The sequence below is a fragment of the Lynx rufus genome, unplaced genomic scaffold, assembly GCF_022079265.1.
Source record: "Lynx rufus isolate CCGP_SWC_20201006 ecotype Redwood Valley unplaced genomic scaffold, mLynRuf1.p SCAF_15, whole genome shotgun sequence".
Taxonomy (NCBI): Eukaryota; Metazoa; Chordata; class Mammalia; order Carnivora; family Felidae; genus Lynx; species Lynx rufus.
The window spans coordinates 61,915,125-61,941,969 of NW_025814829.1; the positions used below are offsets into that span (position 1 = coordinate 61,915,125).

The 26,845-nt window shown below is 55.8% G+C and overlaps 1 protein-coding gene and 1 long non-coding RNA gene across 6 annotated transcripts; one reads left to right on the forward strand and one right to left on the reverse strand.

The window, feature by feature from the left end:
- Positions 1–521: 521 nt before the first annotated feature.
- On the reverse strand, positions 522–3,059 carry LOC124510309 (uncharacterized). 3 transcript variants are annotated; one of them, XR_006961669.1, is made up of 2 exons: positions 2,956–3,059; positions 522–1,509 (listed from the first exon to the last, which is right to left on the reverse strand). It is a non-coding gene; the product is annotated as an uncharacterized LOC124510309 (long non-coding RNA). The 3 variants fall into 3 exon arrangements; XR_006961670.1 differs by having other exon boundaries at positions 2,910–3,059; XR_006961668.1 differs by lacking the exon at positions 2,956–3,059 and adding an exon at positions 2,351–2,943.
- Positions 3,060–3,323: 264 nt separating this feature from the next.
- Positions 3,324–26,476, forward strand: LBR (lamin B receptor). Of its 3 annotated transcripts, none has more exons than XM_047077163.1 (14): positions 3,324–3,413; positions 6,781–6,959; positions 8,386–8,589; positions 11,125–11,208; positions 12,160–12,349; positions 13,055–13,251; positions 14,251–14,305; positions 16,995–17,186; positions 17,809–17,912; positions 18,727–18,852; positions 22,422–22,590; positions 24,113–24,193; positions 24,291–24,413; positions 24,549–26,476. In XM_047077163.1, the coding sequence occupies exons 2-14, from the start codon at positions 6,795–6,797 to the stop codon at positions 24,707–24,709; spliced, it is 1,851 nt and encodes a 616-aa protein (XP_046933119.1). In that variant the 5' UTR covers positions 3,324–3,413; positions 6,781–6,794; the 3' UTR covers positions 24,710–26,476. The 3 variants fall into 3 exon arrangements, with proteins under 3 accessions (XP_046933119.1, XP_046933120.1, XP_046933121.1); XM_047077164.1 differs by lacking the exon at positions 3,324–3,413 and adding an exon at positions 4,472–5,141; XM_047077165.1 differs by lacking the exons at positions 3,324–3,413; positions 6,781–6,959; positions 8,386–8,589 and adding an exon at positions 10,460–10,597.
- The last annotated feature ends 369 nt before the right edge of the window (positions 26,477–26,845 follow it).

A 26,845-nucleotide genomic window follows, 5' to 3' on the forward strand; every position in this document is an offset into this window, starting at 1 on the left:
CACGCTTGAGGGCGATGATGTAAAATATTCGAGATGAATGTTTAAAATTTTTTTAACATTTATTTATTATTGAGAGACAGAGCATGAGCGGGGGAGGGGCAGAGAGAGAGGGAGACACAGAATCCGAAGCAGGTTCCGGATTCCGAGCTGTCAGTGCAGAGCCCGACGCGGGGCTCAAACTCACAGACCGTGAGATCGTGACCTGAGCCGAAGTCGGACGCTCGACCGACTGAGCCCCCCGGGTGCCCCTCGAGATGAATGTTTTTTTGTTTTTTTTTTTCCCAACGTTTATTTATTTTTGGGACAGAGAGAGACAGAGCATGAACGGGGGAGGGGCAGAGAGAGAGGGAGACACAGAATCGGAAACAGGCTCCAGGCTCCGAGCCATCAGCCCAGAGCCCGACGCGGGGCTCGAACTCACGGACCGCGAGATCGCGACCTGGCTGAAGTCGGACGCTTAACCGACTGCGCCACCCGGGCGCCCCTCGAGATGAATGTTTAAAATAAAATTTGCATAATTATTTTAAGTTTCTTCACTTTATTTGAAGCACGAACATCCTAAACGTACAACCTAAAACCTGTTTGGAGCGCAGTAGTATGTTGCATTTTACTCAGAACACACACCGACATAAATGACTAAAAATCCGTGTGATTCTCTCAGACGGATGGCGTGTGATGCCAACACGGGTTACCTGGAGGTCGCAGAGTCGGCTCGAGTAGTGACCCAGCAGCTCTCGGGAGCATGTAGCATGAGTATTTGGGCAGAAAAAAAAAATCACATATTCGTACTACGTGGATTAAGAGATTCCGTTAAGGCTGAGGAGAGCGTGGTATTTGGATCAATTCATTCAAAGCCTCCCCTTGTGCTAGTGAGACGTTGAGAAAAACCAGGGAAGTGCTACAGATACGCACGAATGTGTTTCAAATAAAAATGAAGACGGTCAGTATCGAGACGGACATAGCTGTTCCCTCACGGTCACCATGAAGTCCGCTTCGGCGTGAACAGAAACGATTCAGATCAGACCTCCGTAGAAATGTGCTATCGGGTGGCCCCCGGGGGATTTCCACCTGGTGAAAAGTTTTCGGCAGCAACCAGGGTGTGGCAGCGTGTTCCCGAAAACAGCACCAGATGGGTCCAACTGGACGTCCTCACGCCACGTGGTACGGAGCCTAGACCTACTTCCTACGAGAACTGTTAGTCCTAACAGCCCAGATCCTCTGGGAAGCAGGACCGAAGAAGGGCGGTGAGGGATCCGCAGGGAGGATCCTGTTATTTCCGGTGTGGGGTTCCCGGCCCCTCCGCTTCTCATCTTCCTTGCAAACGGGGGAAGGGGGCTGTGCCACTCGCGGCTACATTCACGACGGCAGCACCAAGACGTGGCTCTGTAAGTGAGGTCTTCGTTGCCTGTTCCACGAAGCCACATCTGGCCAGTTGTGGCTGACAAGCATCTCTCGGAGAGCAAACCCCGGAAATTCTCCACTCCCAAGTATACACGCTGTCCGCTGTCTCTGTGAGAGCAAAAACAAGAGAACACTAACCGTTTCTTCACCGAGAAAGCGGCCGAGGTACTAAGCCTGATTTTTCACGACATACTCCAGTCTACTAAACGAGAAACAAACAGTAACTGTTGCCTGGTTTCTCTGAGGTCAAAATCAGTTGTTTTGAAAAATGTTTTTGGTGATTTATAATTTATAAGCTGAATCTGGTGGCTTCTGATCTTTTAGCTTCATTTTGTTATGAAGCTTTAGGAACCTGACGTTTAAAGTGAAGTGTGTCTGTGTGTAAGAGAATCCTTTATCTCATGGACGGTAATGATCCAGGAAATGTGTACCTCAAGGGAAACCCAGTGAAACCCTGGTTCTGGGTAGGACGTAGCAAAGAGAACAGCACAGCACCACTTGGCTATGAAGAATCGAAGCTATCTTAGGGGCCCTTATACCTGAGAGTGTTTTCATTTCCGTCACTTGCTGCAAACATTACCTACCTTAAAGGTTAAGGCGACCCAGGCCTAGGGCTCTGCCCCCAAATTAGGTTTTCTGACTTTGAAGTGCAATCAATGTGCATTTCTGTAGCTCAGACCTCCACAGGGCAAAACCAGGACAGTGCACGACTTGAGGTCAGGGCTTGTTTTCAGGAAAGGCTCTAATGAAAACTTTCACACTGGTCGTGAATGTCTGAGAAAGCCCAGCTTACTAGATTTTTTTTTGTTTTAAGTAGTAAACCTGGATGTTTTGTTATAACTTCTAGGTAAGAAAACTCTTGAGACTGAATCTGGGCTATACATGAAAATGCCTGTTTCTTATAATTGAACGGATAGTGCTTTGACAACTGAAATTCACTAAAACTTACCTGGTAGGTTAGGTTAACCTAGTAGTCGGGTTAAGAAATACTTTAAGACCACACTGCAAAATGGGGAACTTCAATGGACTTCTTTAAGTTCTCGACCTCAAAGGAAGGAAACCAACTAACCAATGATGGTAACTCGGAGGAAAAAAGGGTTTAGGATCCACACCGTATCCGGAGTTAACGTAATGATTGGCGATGTGGCCACCAATTAACACCAGACTCGTGGGATGCGGGCGGAGGCTCAGCGTCTAAGAGTTTTTGGTCCCTGGCACCTCCAGCCCCCGCTTCCGTCCCCGCGGCCGTCGCGGGACAGGAGCCCGGGACCCCGTGCCCCCCCCCTCCCCGCCCCCGTCCCCGCACGCTCTAGTCCTTGCGTGTCCCGGTCCCTGCGCCCTCGCCCCCGGACCCCGAGCCACCCCTGCCCTTCCCCCCGGTCCCTGCGCCCCCCGCCCGCGGCCCAGGCCCGGCCCGCCGCCGCCAGGACAAAGAAGTCGGGCGCCCTCGGGGCGGCCGCAGCCCCAAGCGGTTGGGAGCGCTCTGCCGGCGTCTCGGCCCGAAGCACCTGCGGCCGCGGACGGTTGATCCGCGTCGTCCGCACGCGAACGTACTGTTGTCCTGGCGGCTGTTTATTATCTCGGCCTCCAGGCCGCCCTGCGCCCCGAAGCCCGCGGCAGCGGCGGGGACTCGAGACCCCGGGGCGCGGGGAGGCGGGGCGGGGCGGGGGCGCGGCGCCTGGGCAGCGGCGATAAGCGCGCGCTGGGCGGGCCCCGCTCCCCACCGCCCCGCCTCCCCGCCTCCCCGCGGGCCCCGCCGGGCGGGGCGGACGCGCCACACGCACGACCAATCGGCGGCGCCGGCGACGATTCAAAAGGCCGAGGGGCCAATGGGAGCCCCGGGCGACCCGGCTGGGGGGCGGGGCCGGGGCGGGGCCGGGGCGGGGCGCGGCGCGCGCTCGGGCGCGGGGGGCGCGGGCGCGGCCGGGCGGTGTCGTGCGCGCGGGAGCCGCCGCCGGTGCTGCTCGGCGACTGTCCCGGAGCCGTTCGTGTCCCGCAGGAGCCCGGCACAGGTGAGCGCTTCGCGCCCGCCTCTCGGCAACTCGGGGCGGGGGCGCGGCCTCGGCTTCCGCTGCTGGCGGTCGGCCGGGCCGCGGCGGAAGTGCAGCCGCGGTGGATCCGAATCGAGGACGCGTCCCTCCATTTTGGGCGCGCGGCGGCGGTGTCGGCCGGGAGGGCGGCGGTGGGGCCTCGGGTCCCTGCGTGCGGCGGCGGGGACGCGGGAGGCTGGCGGGCGGGACGGGGACACGGGGTGGGGGACGGGAGGTGCGCTGGCGGGCGGGACGCGGAACACGGGGGACACAAGGACGGGGGCGACGGGAGATGCGCCGACGGGGATGGGGGAGCCTGGCGGACAGGACGGGGACACGAGACACGGGGGGACGGGAGGTGTGCCGGCGGGGATGGGGGAGCCTGGCGGACAGGACGGGGACACGAGGTGGGGGACGGGGGACGGGAGGTGCGCCGACCGGGATGGGGGAGCCTGGCGGGGGGGGGTACGGGGACACGAGACACGGGGGGACGGGAGATGCGCCGACGGGGATGGGGGAGCCTGGCGGGCGGGACGGGGGACAGCGGGTACCGGGATGCCCTCCGGCTTGGCTGCCCCCGGCCCCCGGCTCTGAGAGGAAGGTGATGCGGGCTGCTCGCCCCTGCTCACTACAGCTGGATCCTGTGTTCTCACCGTTTCAAGGCGTCAGAAGGAGCCCCCCGACAAGGCCCGGCGGTTGGGGGCGGGGGGACGGGAGCTGGCCGGGGAGGCCTGCACGGGGCGCGCGCACCTGCCGCCTGCACCAGAGCGCGGGTGGTTACGCGGGCAACAGCTGTGAGCAGGGCCCGGTGTGTAGACCCGGCTGCGCCGCCCGCTTAGTTGCCGAGCGCTGTCTCCGGAGGAGGGAGAAGGGTGAGCAGCAGCGGCCGGGCCTTCCCTCTGGACATTTCTGTCACTCTGGGAGCGGTCAGGTGTTTGCCTTGGGCCCAGCTGTGGGAGGGAGGCGGTCGGCTGCGGGTCGGGTGGGACGTGGCAGGGTGCGGAGGAGGGCGGGAGACCCTTGCAAGCACCTGCTCTGCGGTCAGCCCGCTGTCTGTGCGAGACTGGTACCATTTCGGGGCCGCCTTGGCAGTGAAATTAGCAAGCACGTGGCTTGGGGACTTTGTGTTCGGTCAACAGCTTTTTTCTTTTCGCACTGGAGGGAGGCCTCTCCGTGTGTGATGGCAGAGAGGCCCGTGTGTCCCGTCCTGGCCGCTCTCCTCCAGGAGGTGCTACTGGGACGGCCTGCGGGGTCACAGGGGTGGGAGGACGTGTGCGCAGCGCAGGTGCACAGACCTTTCTGGTTTCATCTTTGGGAGCATTTGCTGACAAGGTGGTGGTGTCCCGAGGGGGTGCTGGCCAGCCTTTTGTCTCAGCCACCAGACCCAATGTTGCTGGAAGTCCCGAATCTTAGTTGTCTTTTTTTTTTTTTTTTTTAAGTTAAGCTTAGGGACCTAACCTATCCACTGCATAGCTTAATTAGTTTAACCCGGAGTATTTAACCAGGTAACAGAAGGTCCTGGTAAATAAGTGTTCAGAAAGGTGCTGTGTCTGCTCACGGGCCTGTTTACAAACCCTCTGTTAAAAGTCGGGGGGGCTGTGTGTTTCAGGTCTGTGAAGCGTTGTCGGAGACACGAATGGCATCTTCGTGTGGAAAGTGCCGGCTCTCAGCCCCGGTGGCCCACATCAGGGAATCAGAGCCAAGGCCGGGGTGTGTGTGTGTGGGGGGGGGGGGGGGCTCCCGGGAGGGGGAGGGGCGCGAGAGAACAGAGGAGACTGCACGCTTCCTTCCTCTTTCTTGACCTGAGTGTTGAAACAGGCCGACTTGGCTGTTGTCACCTTCCTTTCTGTGCCCCTCCTCCGTGCCCCGAGATGTGCCCTGCCCCCTGCTTCCCTACTGCTCCCCCCACTCCCCGTGAGTCCTCAGCCAGGTGTGACCCCTGTGACCTCACCCCCTAGCCGCTCTCCCCGCCCCATCCGGTGCCAGGTGATGCCATCTCGGCCGGTGCTGGGCAGAGGGCGCTGTCCCAGCTTACACGTAGCCCCGACGCCCCCTAATCACTAGTGTATGCTGCTGGGTTCTTTCATCTGCCCGCCTGGCCGCCGTCTTTCTAAACAACCGAGGCCTGTAAAGTACCTTCTCAGGCGATTAACAGTGAAGAAATGCAGCACTTATGAAAGATTCTCCCCGGGGGCGGGCGGGGTAACGTAACCCTCTCCTTCCTGAACCCCTGGAGGAGCTGGGCCAGGGGTGTGTGTTCGTGGGCCCAGACGGCCGGGCTGGGCGGGGTTGTCGAGTTGGGCGGGAGGAAGGTGACTCTGCTCAGACCAGGCCCAGCTGGTTTGGCCGGTGACACAAGGCTGGGGGTGGGGGGGTACTGGGGTGACGGGGGAACCTGCCGGTCCTGAGAGCTGGAGGCACCCTGCAGCCGGGTGAGCTCTGAGGAAGGGGGGCCGACAGCTCCCGGACTGTGTGTGGTTTCCAACGAGGAACGGGGCTTCCTGGGCGGGGGCGGGTGGGGGTGGGGAGTCAGGACAGTGGTGGGGGTCCGCCCGGCTGGCCGTGGGGTGACACAGATGCTTGGGATGCATTTGGGACTTTAGCTGTAAGACGAAGGCTGAATGAAAGAACCCCAAATTTGCTATTTGCCACGGATTTGGAAATAGTTCTCTCCTTGTTGGTGGGTTGTAGGAATGTTAATTGTACATCTGTGATTTTCCCAGAGGGTTGGTTTCTTAGGGTTTATTGTTTTTCATGTAGATAATGTGTTAGAAATTAAATACACTTTAAAGCCTTTGTAAGACCATGCGAATTTCTCTATTTAAAGTAAGCTCTATGCCCAATGTGGGCTTGAACTTACGATCCGAGGTTAAGAGTCGCATGCTCTACCCACTGAGCCACACGCCCTACATGGGAATTTATAAATCAGAAAAGTCATCCTCTGTGGCCGTGCCTTGTATAACAAGTGATCCGGTCACTTGGGCGCAAAAGTGTTGTGCAAAGCGCAAGGCGCGTGGTGCCTTCGTGTCCTGCTGCCGTGGGTCCCTGGCGGGCACCACAGTGGCTCGGTGGCGAGGTCATCCTGGGTCAAGTGACTCCAGCTGATACACGCGCAGCGGAAAGAACAGCCTCTGGGGGTCCCAGCTCTGCCGCGTTTCCGTCCTTGGGAAAACCGGTTGACACCTGCACACTTCAGGGTCGGACTCCTCCCCTCCAGAAGCCTTCCTGGTCCTAAGATCTTGACCAGTTAAGCGTTTGGGGAGGCCGTGTCTGAGTGCTCAGTCTGCGAAAGAAAGAGTCACGTAAGCGTGTCCACGGTGACGCCGGTGTTTCCTTTCCGACTTTTCAGACTGGTGTTCGAAGATGCCGAGTCGGAAGTTCGCCGACGGGGAGGTGGTACGGGGTCGCTGGCCCGGGAGCTCGCTTTACTACGAAGTTGAAATTCTGAGCCATGACAGCGGCTCCCAGCTCTACACCGTGAAGTACAAGGACGGGACGGAACTCGAGCTGAAGGAGAGTGACATCAAGGTGCGTGCCCCTCGGCTCCCCCAGAGGCGGTCACGCGGTGCGGGAAGGGCTGTGATGTGGCTGAGCTCAGGGCCGCGCTTCGGCTTTGGGTCGGACGCCGGGTCCGCCCTGGGGACGCACGGCTGCGCACGGCGGCCTGTCCCCGGGAGGCTCCCAGCCTCTTGGAGAAGACCTTCCATGGGTCCTCTCCCGGGGGGGTGGGGGGGGAACGTTTGGCAGGCGGTGCTGTTGTGCATGGGGGTGGGGGGTGGTCCCAGTCTCAGGCTTGCAGGGGACACCTGGGCAGGTGCCGAGGCCACACAGGGAGCTCGGGGTGGAGGGCGGCATGCCAACGGCTTGGGGGTGGGGGGGGGCCACGGGGGTGGTTACCCAGAGGGCCAAGAACGTGGTGGGCGAGGAGTGGGTTAAACGGGAGCAGAACCGGAGGGGTCTGGGCTTCGTCCTGACCACCAAGGATTTAATCAGGAGAGTGACGCTGATTAGACTTAAGTCTGGCCCGGGGCTTCTCGGCGTGTCTGTGAGCGCCTGGGCTCAAAATGATCTGATCCCAGGGGTGGAAATCATATGTAAAGTCCCGGAAAGATGGCTCTATTTTCGGATGGAGAAAAAGACATACAGAGTAAAAGCCCCAACTTTTTATTGTTAGAGTCAACAAGCCTAAAATTACTTTGTCAAAATGCTATAAAAATTTCTCCACATCTGTTCTCGATTTCATTTTTTGTCACAGATCAGTAAGAAACGGTTCTTGAACCGGTGGCCTGTGGCCCGGGGGGGCAATGTTCTTGAAGACAGGGGCAGGTAGTAACTGTTCTAGGCTTCCTGGGCCATCTTTCCGCAGCGTGAGCGCGGCCCCCGGCAGGGCAGGCCGGGAGTGGGTGCACGTGGCTGTGTTCCAATAAGATTTCATTTGTGCACACTGACATTTGAATTTCAGGGGTTCTCAGGTGTCACAAAGTTGCATTTTCCTTCTGCTCTTGTCTGCAATCATTTAAAAAGTGTCAAGCCACGCTTCGGTCCTGGGCCACACGGACTCAGGTGGGAGAGGAAAGGGCGGGGTGCGGCGTCGCTGAGCGTAATGCACCTCGCGCCCATTTTCCAGACCTGCCTGTGCGTGTCGCCCAGAGCGAAACCGTAGGACCGAGTTTCTTGCCGTCCGTCCCGGTCCCATCACCCGTTAACCCAGCGGGCTGGAGGGAGCCCTTCTAATCTGTGCGGTTGGAAAGCACACGGCTCGCTGGTTTAGGCGCGGTCACTCCGCGTGGCTCTGCCTTCTGAGAAGGGTCAGGCGTGGAGCGGCCGCGTGCGTCCCGCGTGTCATTGGCCGGGCCCAGCGGGCACTCAGATGGCCTGAGGCCCGGGGTGGTTTCAGAGCCAACGGTACCTTGTCTGCCTCGTGGTGAAACTGTGCCTTCTTGTCCCTCTCTAGCCCTTGACTTCCTTCAGGCAAAGGAAGAGCGGCTCAGCCTCCAGCTCTCCCTCCAGACGCCGAGGGAGTAGGTCCAGGTCCCGCTCCCGATCCCCCGGCCGACCTCCCCGAAGCTCCCGCCGATCCGCCTCTGCCTCGCACCAGGCCGACATTAAGGAGATGAGGAAGGAAGTGCTGGAAGTGAAGTTGACCCCGCTCGTGCTGGTGGGTGCACACGGCTCGCGCGAGGCCTCGGCCCTCGTCCGGGGTCGGGTCCCCAACAGGCTTCCCTCCGTGCCGTGCCTCCAGACTGCCTGCAGCGAGGGGACCTCCCGTCCGACGCGACGGCTCGGGAAGGCCACACCCTCACGCGGGGGTCGGGAAGAGTGGGAAGCGCGAGGCTCTGATTACCGGTGAAAAAGAAGGTTTGGTTACGAGAGTGCTGTGGTTTTAAAAAATAATTGTGTTTTTTAATATTGTGGTTTTAAAAAACAGCAGTGTTCACGTTGGAAATGGAGGAGGACTGTAGCTTGAACTGAAAAAGTTTTACAGTTTATAGATGTTCACGTATAAAACGACAGTGGGACGTCACTGGGTTCTGAAAACGTATTCTTGGTCTGTCAGTGTCATTGCCCTTGACCCTCGACCACTTCTCTCCCACGACGGTAACTTCAAAGGAGTTGCTTTCCCAGTTGAAGCTTGGAAAGGTCGTTGTGCAAGCCTGTAGGCCCCTGTGCGGTGGCTGTCTCGGATGGCAGGCTAAATAGAAATGATTTTCTTTTTGTAAGTTTATTTATCAATTTTGAGAGAGAGAGAGAAAGAGAGTCCCAAGCAGGCTCTGCACTATCGGTGGGGCTTGGTCCCATGAGCCGTGAGATGGTGACCTGAGCCGAAATCAAGAACTGGACGCTTAACTGACTGAGCCGCTCAGGCGCCCCTAGTAGTGATTTTTAAGAAAAATAATTGAATAAAGATGATCTTTTATTCTGTTCACTTAGTATTACCTCTTTACTGGGTAAAAGGCACACAGACTTTTAATAACCCTAAGCAGCTGGATGAAATACACACCGTTTTGAAGCTAGATTTGTAAATTTTAAAATATATTGGGAATAACCTACGTTATATTTTTGTACGTCATTTTTGTCGTATGGTATCGTTTGGATAGACCACAGATTCTACAGATGTGACGTCATTGTTGAAATGCCTTGTGGGTAGGCTTTTAGCCTCTTCTCTAAATTTGCACTGTGGTGAGCAGATATGCTTATACAACATCTGATGTTTCCTTCAGATAAATTTTTAAAAGCGGAACCGCCAGGCCGGCGGTAGTGCGGGTTTGAAGCCTTTAATACACGCTGCCAGGTCGCTTGCGCAAGGTTTATACCACTATCTGGCGTGTGATGCCCATTTTCTCATTCTGAGAATTACCATAATTGGCCTCTTTTTTTGGCCAACACGATGGCCAAAGAGTGTCCGCCCACCGCTCCACCTCGCGTTCTGAGAATTGCTTGTGAGCTCGAACGTTCCGTCCGACAGCGGCTCTCCTTACCAGGCAGGTGACGCGTGCCGCTTTCTGTCACATTTTCATTTGTAGCATTTAGTGCCCGTTACATTCTTGCAGTGTGACCTTCTTCCAGTCCTGGTGACCCGAGGGTCGCAGGCTGGCCGTGCTCCTCCCCGGCGGAGCCCGGGGCCACCGCGGAGCCGCCGCGGGAGTGAGGACGGTGTGTTGCCCGGGAAAGACCATCGCTGTGCTGCGTGTGGCTGTGACAGTCACTGCACCTTGTTGCCGTGGGTGCCTCATCGTGACCTTTCGCAGTAACTTGCCTCACTGCGTGAGCGTCCTGTCAGCTTGCACCCAGCAGAGTTCCCGCAGTACGGGGTCACGGCTGTCGCTCCGTGCCGCGGAGAGCGAGGTATTTGCCGAGCGGCTTGTTGGCACTTTGGTAAACTGAGGTACACGTTGAGCTTTCTCACCGCTCAGTCTGGCTTTGATTGGAGCTACAGTCTGACACCACATCACTGCCGTCCTTCGCCAGTGGGCCTCCCGAGGACATACTTGCATTTTTAACTTGCTTTTCTCCTGTTGGTTTATTAGTGTGATAACGTATCAGGGATGTGGACGGGAGCTCAGTGACAGATTTCAGCCACGCGTTGCCCGGAAGGTCTTTTGCAAGCTGATGCACTTCCCCTGTTCGGTGCAATAAATGCTCTCCGCTGCCTGATGAGGATGCAGGTTCGCGGCCGGGGACCCACAAGCAGAGAGGATGCGGGGCTCAGTAGAAGCCCGGCAGCCGGAACCCAGCAAGGAGGCAGTTTGTGGGTCATGGGCAGGGCTTCCCCAGTGCCTGCTGCTTGTTAATTTCCCCTTGGTGGCTGTTTTGGGCCGGTGAATGTCTTTCCCCCTTTTTCCTAACCAGTGAATGAACTAACTGAGTTTTACCTTATCTAACTCCTAGCAAACATTGTTAGTGTTTGCCATTGAACAATGGCATTAAAACATTCAGTCTGATTGTGTTTAAGAAATGAAAGATCTTGTGTAGAAATTTATATTGTCAAATCCAGTCATCTAAAGATTGGGAAATTCGAATCGATTTTAATCCTCTTCCTTTTTAACAAAAGTATGCTGAAATCCTTCAGAGTTGAAGCTGTGAAAATCTTTGTTTTATTGCTTGATTTCATAACAACATTCAGACATCATGTTCTGTTTAATGAGGTCTGATTCTTTCTTAAATTCACGATATTCCGTCTTCTTCATTTTAGAAGCCATTTGGAAATAGCATCAGCAGATACAACGGGGAGACTGAGCGCACCGAGAGGGGTGGCATGCCTCACAGACACGCTGAGGTGCGAGGTGTCCCGTTCTTCCCCCGCTTTTCCTCTTTGTTACAGTGACTTTCCCTCAAGAATCACATTGGAGGGGCGCCTGGGGGGGGCTCTGTCGGTTGAGCGTCCAACTCTCGGTTTTAGCTCAGGTCACGATCTCACGGTTCATGAGTTTGAGCCCCGCGTTGGGCTCTGTGCTGACAGTGCGGACGGAGCCTGCTTGGGATTCTCTGTCTCCCTCTCTGTGCCCCAACCCTGCTGTCTCTCTCACTTGCTCTCTCTCTCTCTCTCTGAAAATAAGTTAAAAAAAAAAAAATCACATTGAAAACCAGTGTTTTCTTACAATCTTTTCTAAAATTCCGTCCTTAAATTAAGGCTCAACATAATTTAACAAATGTATTCTTGTTAGTAGACGGCTATATTAAGATCCTGAGTTAATGTGATGGTATTAATGATAATTACTGACCATAAGTTTATTTTTTATTTTTAAAAAATTTTTTAAGTTTATTTTTGAGAGAGAGAAAAAAAATGAATGAGCGGGGGAGGGGCAGAGAGAGAGGGAGACACAGAATCGGAAACAGGCTCCAGGCTCTGAGCCATCAGCCCAGAGCCCGACGCGGGGCTCGAACTCACAGACCGCGAGATCGTGACCTGGCTGAAGTCGGACGCTTAACCGACTGCGCCACCCAGGCGCCCCTTATTTTTTATTTTTAAAAAATTTTTTAAGTTTATTTTTGAGAGAGAGAAAAAAAATGAATGAGCGGGGGAGGGGCAGAGAGAGAGGGAGACACAGAATCGGAAGCAGACTCCAGACTCTGAGCTGTCAGCACAGAGCCCGGCGCAGGGCTTGAACTTGTGAACGGTGAGATCATGACCTGAGCCGGAGTCCAGCTGCTTAACCCACTGAGCCACCCAAGGCACCCTGATAATTATTGACTATAAATAGTTAGTGTTTTTTTATTTTTCAACTAGGAAAAATTCCATCTGTCAGAGGAACGTAGTTACGTATCTACACAGTATAGCCTGCGTCCTAGAAGAGAAGAGATAAAAGCAATGGACTCAAAGGAAGAAAACATTGTTACCACGACAAGATCTGCGTCGCTGAAAACCTCTCAAGCTCCAGCCACGCAGACCAAGGACCTGGAGTTTGGGGGAGTCCCTGGTAGGCAGCGCCCCCTGCTTGGTGTGTGTGTGTGTGTGGGGGGGGTGGGGGCACGAGCCATCGCGGCAGTGGCGCCAAAGGAAAGGCCTTTCTCGGGAGGTATGTGAGGCGGCCAGGTCACAAGCCGGGTGGGGGCCCGCGCTCGCTGTTAGTAAGTGGGCGGTGATTGAAAGTAGTGACGGCCTATGAGCTAGTAAAAGAAAATACTTTCGGCCGGTTCCAAGTCCTGCATGGCTTAATTGCTTCGTGTTTTGTAAGCAAACCCTGTGGGCTAGCGGGTCTGTGAGAGACGGTGTCCCGAGGTGCCTAGAATCTGTGCACCTGCTACGTGGGAATCTGTTCTGTTAGAAACTTAGGTGTATAGAGTGCTTTACTTTTTTAAAAAAGAGGAGGCTGATGGTTTTAGATGTTCTGATCTTCAGCTTGCTGGAATCTCAACTTGTCTGCTCCCTAGTGGATGGAGTTGACACGTTTTGGAACCTGGTTTCTGGGGCGGAGGTCAGCTGTCCGGTGCTGGCCAGCGGCTGATGTCCTCAGTGGCCACGGCACTTGCCCACCGGGCACGGCAGGTGCAGCCAGGAGTCTGTGATGGCCCGTTAGAAATCGCTTTCAGCGGTTAGCCAGGTTCCAGTCCTGACTTCAGAAGTCCCAAGGGGTCTTGACAGAGCGAGATAAACTGGACTGAAATTCAAGCCTCGTCTGCAGGCGTGCTTCTCATCATGCTGGGACTGCCCGCCTGCCTCTGCCTGTTGCTGTTGATGTGTAAACAGAAGGAGCCCAGTCTTCTGAACTTCCCGCCTCCGTTGCCGGCCTGGCAGGATTTGTGGGAAACCAGAGTGTTTGGCGTCTACATCCTCTGGTTTTTAATGCAGGCTCTGTTCTACCTGCTGCCAGTCGGGAAGGTAAGTTTCTGCTGGTGGGGCTCATTGTCCCGGGACCTCCTCCCCCCTCAACTGATAAGCTCCCGAGTTCCAGGGACCTCAGTCTGTATCTTTGCTTTTCTTTAAGAAAAATTTTTAATGTTTATTTATTTTTGAGAGAGAGGGAGAACAAACGTGAGCAGGGGAGGGGCAGAGAGAGAGGGAGTCACGGAATCTGAAGCGGGCTCCAGGCTCTGACCTGTCGGCACGGAGCCCGACGCGGGGCTCGAACTCACGGACCGTGAGATCGTGACCTGAGCCGAAATCGAGAGTCGGACGCTTAACCCCGGCCACCCACGTGCCCCTGGTGTTTCGTGTTTAAGATGAATTGCGACATTTCTGAATAGTTATTTTGGGGAGCAAGCTGTGGCCGCTGTCGGGCGAGTGGGGGTTTTGTTCTGACTCCTCTCGTGGGAGGCGCGTGTCTGTCGAGCACCTTTGGTGCGGGTGTGCCGTGCGCGATTGCCGATGGAGAGACGGAGTGCTCCTCGCGCGCGAAGTGCTCCCCGTCTCTTGGAGATAAAGGATCACGTGGAACGGTTGAGGGACCGAGCGTGCGCACCTGTGTAGGTAGAGGAGCGAGAAGTACACGAGGCGGCGGCCGCGGCTTCGGGGGTGCGGGCGCACGAGGTCCTCGCCGACGGGAGACCGCAGGCCCCTGCTCTGCTTTCTCAGTGGTGGGGAGCGAGCGGTGGACGAGATCGTAGAGGGTTTTAAGTACGCGGAGCCGGTGGTGGCGCACGCGGGGGCGGGGGCGGGTGGCCGTTCCCGCTGTCGCCGCTACCACCGGGGCGCGTGCCGGAGACATCCTGGCGGAACGGCTCCGCCGGCCAGCGGGTGCCCGCGAGACGCCTGCCGCTGGCCGCCGCCTTCCCTACGGGGGTCCTGGTCCTCCTCCCGCGTGTGGGAATCGACGACGACGTGTGACGCGAGGCTGTTTAAAGTCTTAGGTGAAGAAAATCCCTTTCTCTTCTTTTTGAGGTTGTGGAAGGAATGCCCCTTGCTGATGGAAGAAGGCTCGAGTACAGACTCAACGGTGAGTTGTTGTTTTCACGCCAACCAGTGAGCGCGGGAAGCCTGCGAGCGTCGCGCTCCGCCACCCGTGGGAGCCGGGTCCAGCCGGGCGGGGGGTGTGCGGGTGCGGGGACGGCGCCCGGTCGCTTCTCCCTGGCACGCGGTTTCATTTTCCTAGTACAGTCACCGGTCGCCGTGTTTATATTTTATCGCCCTGGGTCACCGCCACGGTCTGGGGAGGCCCGTTCCGGCTTCTCGGCCACTCCTCCCCCACTCCCACCCCCACCCCTCACCCCCCGACTCCTGGCCTCTGGCGTCACTTGGCTGGGTCCACGGTGCTGCTTCTGGAAAACTGTCCCCAAAGTGTCCTGTGGCGGCTGCATCATTCCTGTCACGTCTCTGCTCAGAGGAGCCCTCGGGTCCCTTTCTCTCCTTTTTATGTATTTTTTTAGTTTTAGTTTTTAATTTTATTTTAATTGCAGGGTAGACAGCGTTCGGTGTTCCACCGGTCTCGGGTGCGCTCCGGTGACTCCACGTTCCCCTGTGTGACCCAGTGCTCTCTTTCTGTCCCCATCATCCTGTTTATGGGCCTCCCCGACAGTCCCGGGCCGGGGGCCTTGGTTGTGGGTCCCTGGGGACCCCTGGTGCCGGGCAGGGGGCTGGCCTGCAGGAGGCTTGTCGGCTGTGAGCACCGGGCAGGTCTGTACCTCCGTCGGGTACGGCTGCCCTACTCTTAGGAGAGTTCTCCCTAAAGGGTTTTCCACTTTAACAGGACTGTGTAGACTGTCCTCCTTTCCTTGGGAATTACATTGTACATTCTCATTCTTGGCCTTTTCAATCCTATTCCTATCGCTTCTTTTTTCTTTTTTATGTTTGTTTTTTAGAGAGAGACAGAACGTGAGTGGGGGAGGGGCAGAGAGAGGGAGACACAGAATCGGAAGCAGGCTCCAGGCTCTGAGCCGTCAGCAGAGCCCCATGGGGGGCTCGAACTCACGAACTGCCGAAGGCAGATGCTCAACCCCACCAGGCGCCCCAGTCCTGTCACTTTTTACCTTTCTAACCGTGGGTACTTTATCCTGTGGCTTATTTAGCGCCTGCTTTGTGAAGTCTTCTGCTGGATTCTCAAGGGGCAGCTGAAGATCCCGTAGGTGCCTTTTGTGCCGTGTGGAAAACACCGAGCCCAGCTCAGTGCCCGACCCGTGGTGGGTGCTCAACACTCACTTGCCGCTGTCGGGCGTCCACAGACTTCCCAGATTTGCTGCTGTTAGAACCAGTGAGGCTGAGTCGGGACGGTGGGGAGGTTCTTCTTGCCCTCTGGTCTCTTGATCTTTGTGGGTTCTTCCTGGGCGCTGACTGCCTTCTTTTGTAAAAAGTCCTGCTTTCTGTTTTCAGTCCCCTGTGAGGGACCGTGGCCCCTCCGACAGGGCGCGAGCTGGATGGCAGCCCGCCGGACCAGCTGCCCGGTCCTTCTCTTTCAGATTCCAGATTCCCCGTCTGGTTCCTCTGCCTCCGTCGTCCTCGGTCTCTGTTCGTGAGATTTTGCCCCTCACACAGGAAGCGCCCAGGACATCGTGAAGGGTTCATTTTAATGCACGTGGGCCACAGGGCAGGAAGCTGTTCCGTCTGCTGCCGTTTTCCTTTAACATTCCTACATTTTACGAGAGTGAACGAATGGTTTAAAAAGCTGAAGGGAAAGTTACAACCGTTCGGAGTTACCCTAGGGCCAAAACCTGGCATGCGGCGCAGGCGGGTCTAGACGGTGGCCCAGAGACCGCGCAGTGCTGCACGGGAGCCGCCGTGTTAGAGTTCGTGCGGGAGCCGCGGCCGCCTCTCTTCTGTTTGCTTGTCGATCCGAGCGTGGCGGCTCTTGGGGCGCTCCCTCCGGACGCGTGACTCCTGCTTTGGCTCGCGGAAGAGGCAGGCCGGGCACACGCGGGCCTCACGGGCCTCACGGGCGCTGTGGAGTCGGGAGTTGCCTGTGACCCGATGGCCTGTGCGCACTGGGCTCTCTGAGGCCAGGGTCCTGGGATCTGTTCCCCGGGAGGTGGGATGTAGCTAGGATCTTCTGGAACCATCGCGGGTAAGGCGTTTCAGGTAAAAGTACACTGGTGTAACTGCCAAGATCGCCCCGCGGATTGTGCACAGCTCTGTTACTGATTTGGGCCCGAAGGTTAGGATTATGTGAATTTTGAGATTCTTCTCTGCTGTTTAATAGTGAATTTCTGTGCACTTTTAGCTTTGTTTTTATGAAAAGCACATAGTGATGATTCACAGTGAAAACGAATAGCATATGAACTATTAAAATATTGGAAAACCCGGGGCACCTGGGTGGTTCATTTGGTTAAGCGTCCGACTCCTGTCTTGACTCAGGTCATGATCTCACGGTTTTGTGGGTTCGAGCCCCACATCGGGCTCCAAGGTGGGCACAGCGCCTGCTTGGGACCCTTTCTCTCCCTCTCTCTGCCCCTTCCCCATTCGCGCTGTCTCTGTCTCAAAATAAATAAACTTCAAAAACAAATTAAAATACTTGACCCGTATGAGGGATCCAGCGTCTGTATTGAAGACCGGGGCGTTGTCTGCTTGCCCGCTCGTGTGTTCTGAGCCCGATTCGTGCGAGTAAGCTCGGAAGCAATAACGTTGCGGTGTTTTCTCAGGGTGTGGATCTTGCGAAGCCCGGGTGTCACGTGCACGTTTTCTCTTTCTCTTTAAAGGGTTCTGTGCTCTCCTCCTGACGTCCGCGGTCATAGGAGCAGCCGTCTTCTGGGGCGCGGACCTGTACTACGTGTACAGCCACTTCCTTCAGTTCGCGCTGGCCGCTGCCGCCTTCTCCCTGGGCCTGAGTGTCTACCTGGCGGTGCGGGCGGCGGGGGCACCTCCCGGTGCCCTGGCCCCCTCCAGCTCCGGTAAGCACCCCCCCCCCGCCCCCCGCCAGCTCCAGGTCACAGCCATGATGAGGAGGAAGAAATAACAGGATGGAAAAAAAATGGGAAGGAAGATACGCTTAAAGGGAAAGAATCTATTCGCTGTTTTTTCCGACTTTCCTATTCATCTCTGTTCCTTTTTCAGTCACTTGATGACAGTTTATTTTAGTAACTTTTTTATTATAGTAACTGACATTTTAGTAACTTAGCATCACAGTTTATGACAGTTTTCTTTTTTGGTCTCATAAACATCCTCAAAACGACCCAAAATAACAGAGATTATACATTGGTTGATTCTGACCTTCAAGTATTCAAATATTTTAAAAACTCAGGTTGCTTATTTTAAAAAATTGTGAGTCTTTGTTTTAAAAAAAGCTCCAGTTCCCTTAAAATCAGGCCACCTGGCCCTAGGGGCCTAGCGGCTTCCAGCCAGGGTGGGCACCCTCCGGCCTCCTCGGTCCTCGCCTCTGTGCCCGCCTGCCCACGCCGGCGCCTGCCGGGCTCCCTGAGAGGCTGAACTGGGACCCTGGACGGCAGACAGCAGGGCTTATTTTAAAGCCTCACAGTTGCCATACTGTTTGGGTAAGAACTTTTCCCTTTCCAGGAAATGCCATCTATGATTTCTTCATCGGCCGTGAATTGAATCCTCGGATCGGTACTTTTGACCTCAAATACTTTTGTGAATTGCGCCCTGGATTGATTGGATGGGTATGTCTTCTTTGTTTTTAAATTCAGTTCAGGAGTACAAATTAGTCTTGTGTTTAGAAAAGATTTTTAGACAACTTAAAGTGGGAGGTGGTATTTTTTTAGGAGTGATTACAGCTTTCCATGAGTCTGTATTTCAAGTATTGTTGTTCCCGTAAGTAGAGTGCACAGGGTTAAGGTGCCCTGTTCCAGGTGATTAAAGATGGAGAGTTTGTTTTATTTTGCTTATATCGGTATATTTAGGTAGGAAGGTGATCATGTAGGTGAATTCACGTGAGAAAAAATATATTTTCCCTGTCTTTAAAAAGAAAAGAAAATGCATTCTGACCCAATCGTAGACCTGTGGGAGGGTTGCAGACACACAGTCAGGATTCCCTTTGGCACCTCACTCTCCCCCTGTGTCCGTATCCGCCGGGCAGATTCCCACTGTCACAGTGATAGTAGCTGAATCCCCAGGCCTTCTTTCTGCCTCCCCCCCCCCCCCTTCCTCCACCGTTGGCCCTTTTCTGTCCTGGGCCCCTCTCTCGAAGGCCCTTCGAGCCTGTGGTTGCGGTTCAGCTTTGTCTCCTGAGTCTTTCCCTGCCTCTCGTGACCGTGACATCTGCAGAGCGCCGGTCACGTACTTTGTCAGGGGCCGTCGCGTCCTCACGACTGGAGTGAGTGACGTAGTTCTGACCGGAGTACCGGGGAGGCGACCGGGGGTCCTTCCCGGAGTGCCGCTCCCGGGTTCGTGGTGTTGGCGTCACCCCTGCAGGTCGCTGTTGTTGCTACGGGTCTGGGCGGCGCCCTGAGGCCGCACCTGCCCCTTTTCTTGTAGGTGGTGGTGAACCTGGCGATGCTTCTGGCTGAGATGAGGCTGCAGAACCGAGCTGCCCCGTCCTTAGCGATGACTCTGGTTAACAGTTTCCAGCTCTTGTATGTGGTGGACGCGCTCTGGAACGAGGTAAGTCATCTTAGGGGCAGAGGCCCTCGGGTCTGGCGGCGTTGAGTGTGGGCGAGCGGCCTCCGACACGGGGTGAGGAGGGCTGCTGGGAGGAGGCGGGGCGCCCGTCCACGCGGCGTGGTGAGCGTGTGCATCAGCTGCTCCTTGGCGCGAAGTATTTAAGATCTGTGCGTGTGTCCGGTTCCTATAAATAAATCCTAATTTCTTAATTACCGTGTCAAACGAACGTGGACGGATAGATCAGCACGGAGTTAGGGTCCTGCTCTTTGGATCGTCAGGCGGCAGCCGGTTCTTAAATAGCGAAGGTGTTTTGGTGGTGGTGCTTCAGAATGTACAGAATAGCTCCCGTCGGATGCATCTTAAATGAGGAGTCGTGATAACCAGGGAAACGGTGTAAGTAAAGCTGAGCTCCTAACACGTGCCCTTACTGGCACATGGAGACGTCATCGGTGTTTTTGGGGCACCTGGGTGGCTCAGCCGGTTGAGCGTCCGGCTTCGCTCAGGTCGTGATCTCGTGGTTCGTGAGTTCGAGCCCCACGTCGGGCTCTGTGCTGACCGCTCGGAGCCTGGAGCCTGCTTCAGATTCTGTTTCCATCTCTCTGCCCCTCCCTTGCTCATGCTCTGTCTCTTTCTCTCTTTCAAATGTAAAACGTTAAAAACAACAAAAAAAGTCTGATCAGTGTTTTCTAGTTCTTGAAGACTGGCTTATATTTTCCTAATCTTTGTTTCAATATGTTCCCTTTAAAAATCACGTATTCCTCAGGCCTGTTTTACTTTATCAATTTCCTGTTACCTTTGTAACCTGTGCCTCCAGGTTTCTTTTTTTTTTTTTTTAATTTTTTTTTTCAACGTTTTCATCCATTTCTGGGACAGAGAGAGACAGAGCATGAACGGGGGAGGGGCAGAGAGAGAGGGAGACACAGAATCGGAAACAGGCTCCAGGTTCCGAGCCATCAGCCCAGAGCCTGACGCGGGGCTCGAACTCACGGACCGCGAGATCGTGACCTGGCTGAAGTCGGACGCTCAACCGACTGCGCCACCCAGGCGCCCCTGTGCCTCCAGGTTTCAAGTTGAGTTTTCTTCCGGTTTTAAAAACAAAATCAGGGTCACCTGGGTGGCTCAGTCGGTTAAGCATCCACCTCTTGATTTCGGCTCAGGTCATGATCTCACAGTTCGTGAGTTCAAGCCCCACGTCAGGATATGTGCAGACAGCGTGGAGCCTGCTTGAGATTCTCTCTCCCGCTCTTTCTCTGCCCCGCCTTCTAAGTAAACTTAATAAAAACAAAACTGGCCTCCCTACATCACCACGTCCGAGTCAGTCTTCACAACAGTGTGTTGACCTCTCGAGTCGGAGGCTTGGCTGCTGCACCGGGTCACGGAGTCGCTCAGGGTGACTCGGAAAGCGTCACGTTGCTATTTCCGTAATCTGCCTCTTGTTCGGTCAGGGCCTTTCAAGGTAAATAAACCTCAGCTACGAGTAGCCGGGGTACGGATTTTGTCAAGCTCCTGGCTCTGCGCTCTGAGCACTGCAGGCCCGTGGGGCACCCGCCGCTGGGGCCTCAGAAGGTTCCAGGTCCCCCCCCACAGGACTTGCGGGTGGGTGTCCTCCGCTGTGGTGCAGTCGGCAGCTCCCAGGGGGCCGGCACCTTCCGTCTCAGGAGCCCGGTGATGCTTCACTATTGCTTGGGTGTCACAGAGATGTCTCTTTACACTCCTTTCTGGTGGCGTTTCAGCGATGAGCAATTCTTCTAGCTTGCTGTCACGCGGTGGGAGTCACCGTGGCCCTCGCTAGAAATTCATGTGTTCCAGAGATTTCGCCGAACGGTGACTTCTGTTGATTTCTGTGAGGGCGGTTTGTCGCAGGTCCTGGGGGTCGAGCACTGGAGTTGGGGGTGGTTTTCCCTGTGTGTCATCAGTGCCCCAGCTCTGTGGACAAAGGGGCTTGACTTGATGATTTTCGCTGGCATCTGGCTGTGGCCGGGCAGTGAGGCTGACTCCCCTTCTTGTTAGTTGGTTGACCTGAGGGAACGGAGGACGGTAATTAGGTAGAAGTGACTTCCCTCTGTCTGCAAGGCTGTCCTGGGAGCGCCTGACCAGGCAGTGGCTGCCCGACAGCTCGTCCCTGCTCCTGTCCTGTGCACCAGGCTGCTGGCTCCCGGGAGATCGGATGGCAGGTCCTGAGAGCCTGTGTGCACGGGGATCGTGCACGGGGATCGGCGCTCTTGAGTGTGGCCTGAGGGCCCGGAGGTTGTGACTTCGGTTTTCCATTCCATGGTCCATTTGCTTGCTTTCTGGAAGAAAGGGGTCTTTGGAGTTCCCACCTTTTCCTTTCACCTGGGCCTCGGACCCCTCAGTGGAGCTTGCTCCCTGCTTTTCCTGCGTCAGCCGCGTGGCCCGAGGTTGGAGGTGGTTAGACATTCCCTCGGGCCGGGCCTTCTGAGTTTGACCTCAGTGGCGTCTCCGATCTGGAGTCCGGCCTGCAGGTGTCTGGGCCCAGCGGTGATCTGGCGGCTTGCGTGTGCGGGTCAAACCCTGTTCCTGCATCATCAGCGGAGGGGGAAGCAGGGGCATCCCGTGTGTTGTGATCAGAAGGGAGACGGGTGCACGCGGGGTTGATACGGGGCAGCCGGCGGTGTCGTCATTCCTCCAGCAAACGCCGAAAATGCTGACTGTGTAGCGCGCCAGCCGTGCGCCGCGTGCTGGGGTGACGGTGACGAGCTGGAGACCTGGGGTCCCTGCCAGAGTGAGGACTTGGCACGCCCACTGTGAGCGGGTGCGGCATCCGACAAGCGCCTCGTCTGGGGGGTCCAGGGGAGGCAGCTGGGGGGTGACTGGGGAGCCGGAGGCCGAGGTCGGGGAACGGCCCGGGTGAAGGCGGGAAGCATGAGAGGCGTTTTGGACACGTGTCATTTCCAGATCGTGGGATGAGAGGGTACCGTGAGCGGAGATGAAGGCGGCAAAGTGACCTGGTGAGGGACACGGGCCCAGGAACCAGAACCCCTCTTCCCCCCGCCTTTTTTTTTATGTTTATTTGTTTTAGAGAAAGAGAGAGAGTGCCAGCAGGGGAGGGGCAGAGAGAGAGGGAGACAGAATCCGAAGCAGGCTCCAGGCTCTGAGCAAGCTGTCAGTGCAGAGCCTGACACGGGGCTCGAACCCACAAACCGTGAGATCGTGACCTGAGCGGAAAGTCAGATGCTTAACCACCTGAGCCCCCGGCGCCCCTCCCCTCTTCTATAACTTGCAGCTGCTGTGCCCTCCCAGAGCCCTGCATCCGTTTGTGAACCGGTGCTTTGTTTGAACACTTGGAACACAGCATTTTCATTCCCCAAGTGTTTTGTTGTTGTTGTCGAGAAAGTGTGCGAGTAGTGGAGGGGCGGGGGGAGAGAGGGGGAGGGAATCCCAGGCAGGCTCCGCACTGTCAGCACAGAGCCTGATGCGGGGCTTGATCCCACGACCCTGGGATCGTGACCTGAGGCGACATCAAGAGTCAACCGACTGAGCCACCCAGGCGGCCCCGCCCCCCTCCCCAGACGTTCTTAAAATTTGCCTTTCCCTCTCTTTCCTAACAGGAAGCACTGTTGACAACCATGGACATCACCCACGACGGGTTTGGGTTCATGCTGGCGTTCGGAGACCTAGTGTGGGTTCCCTTCATCTACAGCTTCCAAGCCTTTTATCTGGTCGGCCACCCAAATGAAGTGTCTTGGCCGATGGCCTCTCTCATCATCGCCCTGAAACGTGAGTGCCGACCTCTGTGGGTTAAATGTCGCGCACGGAGTCTCTTGGGCTCTCGTAGGGGCCTATTCACAACGCGCCCTCGGAGAGGGACGTGATTAGCTCAGGTGTGAAGTAAGTGGTTTGATGAGTCATTTGAAAAGACGCTTGCCTTGCAGAGAGAATGGGTGCTTCGTTCCTGGGGTGGTTTTTCTTTGCAGCGGCCGCTCTTTCTGGTGGGCGTCTTGAAAAGCAGGAAGTCTGGTCCTGCTGTGCCAGCCCGGACTGCCCTCAGGCGCGGGGCGACGCGTACGAGCACAAGTGGGGGGCCCGCCGCCCACTGCGGCCGTGTCGAAGGCGGTCGGGACTGGTCTCAGGGGAATAGCGGTCCGAGTCGAAGGCGGTCGGGACTGGTCTCAGGGGAATAGCGGTCCGAGTGGCCTCGGTGGGGGAAGGTGCTCGATCTGAAGTGTAAACTGTAGCGGGTAAAGTGGGATCGGGTGACGGGGGGGGGGGGGGGGACATGCGGAAGCCGGGGAGGGCAGCCTGGCCGGAGCCGAGGAGCATCGCGGGTGGTCTTGGCTGAGTGTCACGTGCGGCTCTTCTGTGACGTGTTTGGTAAATGCCTCCAGCGGGGGCGGGGCAGGAAAATTACCGCGACCTCCAAATATAGGGAGTTTTGCTGCTCTGATTGGCATCCCGGGGAGAAGAGGAGATTTAAGGCGAGGGTTAAAATTAAGGTTCAGTTTCAACATTGGTTCGGCTCCTGCGTATCACTCGAGGCGGTCCGCGTAGTTTACAGGTCAGCAACAGACGGGGAGTCGTTCCTTCCCACGCTATGGGGGACTGACAGACAGACTCGAGGGCTAACGGCCAGTGGTTGTTGGTCAGGGCCTCTCAATCTGACGCTCTGAAATCCGGACGAAAGCCGTCGGCGTGCAGGGGGATTCCGTGTGTGCGTGTACGTGCAGGTTCTCGTCCTGCTTCGGATCCGGGCGGCGTCCGTGTTCTGGCTCGTGGGTGTGACAGCAGCAGCGGGCCCCAGTACTGCTGTGGTTCTAACCGGGGCGGGATTAGCGTTCGTCTGTGGGTGGCACCGTATCGGTTGGTTTTGTGTCCCCCGGTGGATGAGGAAAGCGGTACAGTAGTGACATTTCAGGATACTCCTCTCTTGATGTCCTGAGGTGACAGGGGTTTGAGTTTTTAAAAAATGTTTATTTATTTTGAGAGAGAGCATGCGAGCAGGGGAGGGGCAGAGAGAAAGGGGGAGAGAGAGGATGCCAAGCAGGCTCCACAGTGTCTGCTCAGAGCCTGACACGGGGCTCGATCCCGCAAACCGTGACATCGCGACCTGAGCCAAGATCAAGAGTCAGACACTCAATCGACTGAGCCCCCCGGGCGCCCCTTTAATTGTTCCTGAAGAGAGCAGAGTATTCTCTACTTTGGAAATTTCCTCAAAGCACAGAATTCCTAAGTGGAATCACTGATGCTTTTAAATATTAGATCGTATCTAAATTGTTAACACGAGATTTTAAAAACATTACAGTTTGTGGATATGTAATCTTCCGACGTGCAAATTCTCAGAAAAACGCATTCCGGAAAAATCCCGCTGATCCAAAGCTTGCACGTAAGTACGGGTTTATATTTATGATGTTTACGTTACATAAAGATTTTACGTCCGTCTGTCTAGAGGTGATTATAAATGTCTTTTCACTTTCACCTAGATTTGAAAACCATTCACACTTCGACGGGAAAAGACCTTCTGGTTTCTGGATGGTGGGGCTTTGTTCGCCACCCCAATTACTTGGGTGACCTCCTCATGGCCCTGGCGTGGTCCCTCCCCTGTGGTGAGCGCGGCGGGCAGAGTCGAGGCGGGGGTGGGGGGGCGGGGCCCTGGGGAATCTCGCGGTTCACCTGGGGGGGGCTGGGGGGAATGTCGCGTAGGGATCGGAAACGTCACTGACGCTTGTGCCGTGACCCAGGTTTCGGTCACGCTCTGCCGTACTTCTACGTCGCCTACTTCACCGTGCTGCTGGTGCACCGGGAGGCCCGCGACGAGCGCCACTGCCGCAGGCGGTACGGCCTGGCGTGGGAGCAGTACTGCCGGCGGGTGCCCTACCGTATCCTGCCCCGCGTGTACTAGCCGCCCACGCGCCTGCCCCGCGGCTTCCCCGGGAGACCAAGAGAAGGCTCCGGAGCGAATCTTCACCTGTCGCACCGACGGGGTCTTACTTTTCTTTCTGAGTCCGGACCGGGGGGCCCGGTGGTCTTTGAACGCAGCCACGCCTGCGGCCACTCGGTCCTGACGCCGGACGGAGGACAAGGGGGATCGTTGGGATTTGCTTTGTGCCGGGAGACGGGCCGTCCTTGAAGATGCACTGAGACAATCCCGGTGACGTCTGTGGGTCTCCAGGACTTTCCAGCTGTGACTGTTTCGTTCTGTCCTCGTGTTTCCGAAGTGACACCGGCCGCCCCGTGGAGCCTCGTCCACGTCTCGTGAAGAGAACTCGCGTCCGCTTGCTTTTGAAGTAAATCATTCGTGGGCGACGGGGTTTGAAAGAGGACTCGGGTCCCGTGTCCGCTGCCGTGAGCGGGGACGGGGCCGTTCGCAGGGGCAGATGAAGGGAGACCCTCAGCAGTTCGCTTACCCTCCGCTTCTGGAACTGCGCCGGAAAGTGTAAGTACACAGATTTTATGTAATATATGGGGACTGCAGGTCTTTCTGTACAGTATTTTGAATGTGAAATAAGCGTTAGGACTAAGGATCTTTTTAACGAAAACGTTTGCAGTATTTTAAATTAAATTTTATAAAGTCATACCTGTCGATTAAAAATTGTGAAACCATTAGAATTCACTTGACGTTGTCTAAAAGATGCTGGTAAGACCCAGGAGGGGTGTTTTCCTTAACCCAAAGCTGGCGGATTTGGCTTTGCTACCTCACGCGCAGGTGTCCGTTTTGCCTTTATAAACTGTTGCAGATAGAAAAAAAAATAGAACATATATTTTTGGAGTCACAGCGCTATTTAAACATTTTTACACAGATTGGTTTTTGAAAACTTGCCATTTCGGGCTAATATTTTTGTACGTTTTTGACTTTTTTAAGATAAAACCATGATTTTGCTACGGGTGAGGCCACGCTGTTTATATGTGTAGCTGTACACATATAATGTCGTACGTCTGTAGCTCGTACGTCCCTTGTCTTCACCAACGCTCCTCCCCGTGACGGGGGGCGGCGCTCCTCTTTAGAAGCCTGTTGATCTACAGATAATTGAAGGGAAGAGTCTATTTTGTTTAGTCATTGGTCCGTTTTAGTTTTATTTTTGTTTAACGGAGGTGCGCGGGGCAGCCGTAGCTGTGAAGTTCTAGTCGGTGTAGTCTCCTAATTAATTGTCCTGTAACGGACCAGTAGCAGATTCACTAAAAGATTGTATTTAAATTGTTCTCGGGATCTTAACTGTGGGGGATCGAACGGAGCGTCTGGGGCGTCGATGCATCTTGTAGACGAGACACGGGTCCGCGGTGTTGTCCTGCGTTGCCGTGGGCGCCGTGTGTGACTTTGCTCCGTGAACGTGACGGTGACGCTGGCGGCCTCTGGCACCCTCGCCCGCACCCCGTGGTCTTCGCGTCTTCCACGCTGATGGAAGCAAGCAGCTTTTCTTCCGCTTTTCTCCTGCGTCGGAAAGAGTGTCCCATCGTGTCCTCGAGTCACCAACGAAGCTTTGGGGGAGGAAGAGGAGGTCTAGTTCTTTCTCTGGTAATGTGAAGAGAGCCTTTACCAACATAGTGCTGCAGTTTCTGGATATCAGCTATGATTTGTTTTTAGTTGTTTTTGACATGTTTGTTTGACAAGTTTTATAATGAAGTTTGAAGTTGGAAATAAAGTTGAAAATAAAAAAGATGTTGGCCTTGGCGCCTCAGAGCCTCTTCCTTGTGCCTGTGACTCTGGGATCATTGGGGCCGACACGGGAGCCCGTAGGTGACCACCGCCCGCCCGGCCTGCATCGTGGCTCTCAGAAGGTTGGAGAGGGGAGGGGTCCGTGCGTTTAGTCCTGGTTGTTTGCGAAGAAACGGCCGCGCCATTCAGACCCCGTCACACTCTCACGGGAGTTTGTCGGGGCCACGGAAGCGCCTAGTACGTGGGAGGCCTGTGTCGGTGAGGTGAGCCCAGCTACCTTCTCAGTGGGAGGAGGTCTGGTGGAGCCACAAGACCACGTCTCATCGAGGGGAGCAGCCTGTGTGGGGCCGGGGAAAAGTGCTCCCGAGGACCCCCTCGCGTGTG

Coding starts and splice junctions, on each gene's coding strand:
- LBR (XM_047077163.1), top strand. CDS start 6,795: ATGCCGAGTCGGAAGTTCGCCGACGGGGAGGTGGTACGGGGTCGCTGG. Junction 17,187..17,808: donor CCTGGCCCCCTCCAGCTCCG/GTAAGCACCCCC, acceptor TTCCCTTTCCAG/GAAATGCCATCTATGATTTC. Junction 22,591..24,112: donor TCTCATCATCGCCCTGAAAC/GTGAGTGCCGAC, acceptor AAAACATTACAG/TTTGTGGATATGTAATCTTC.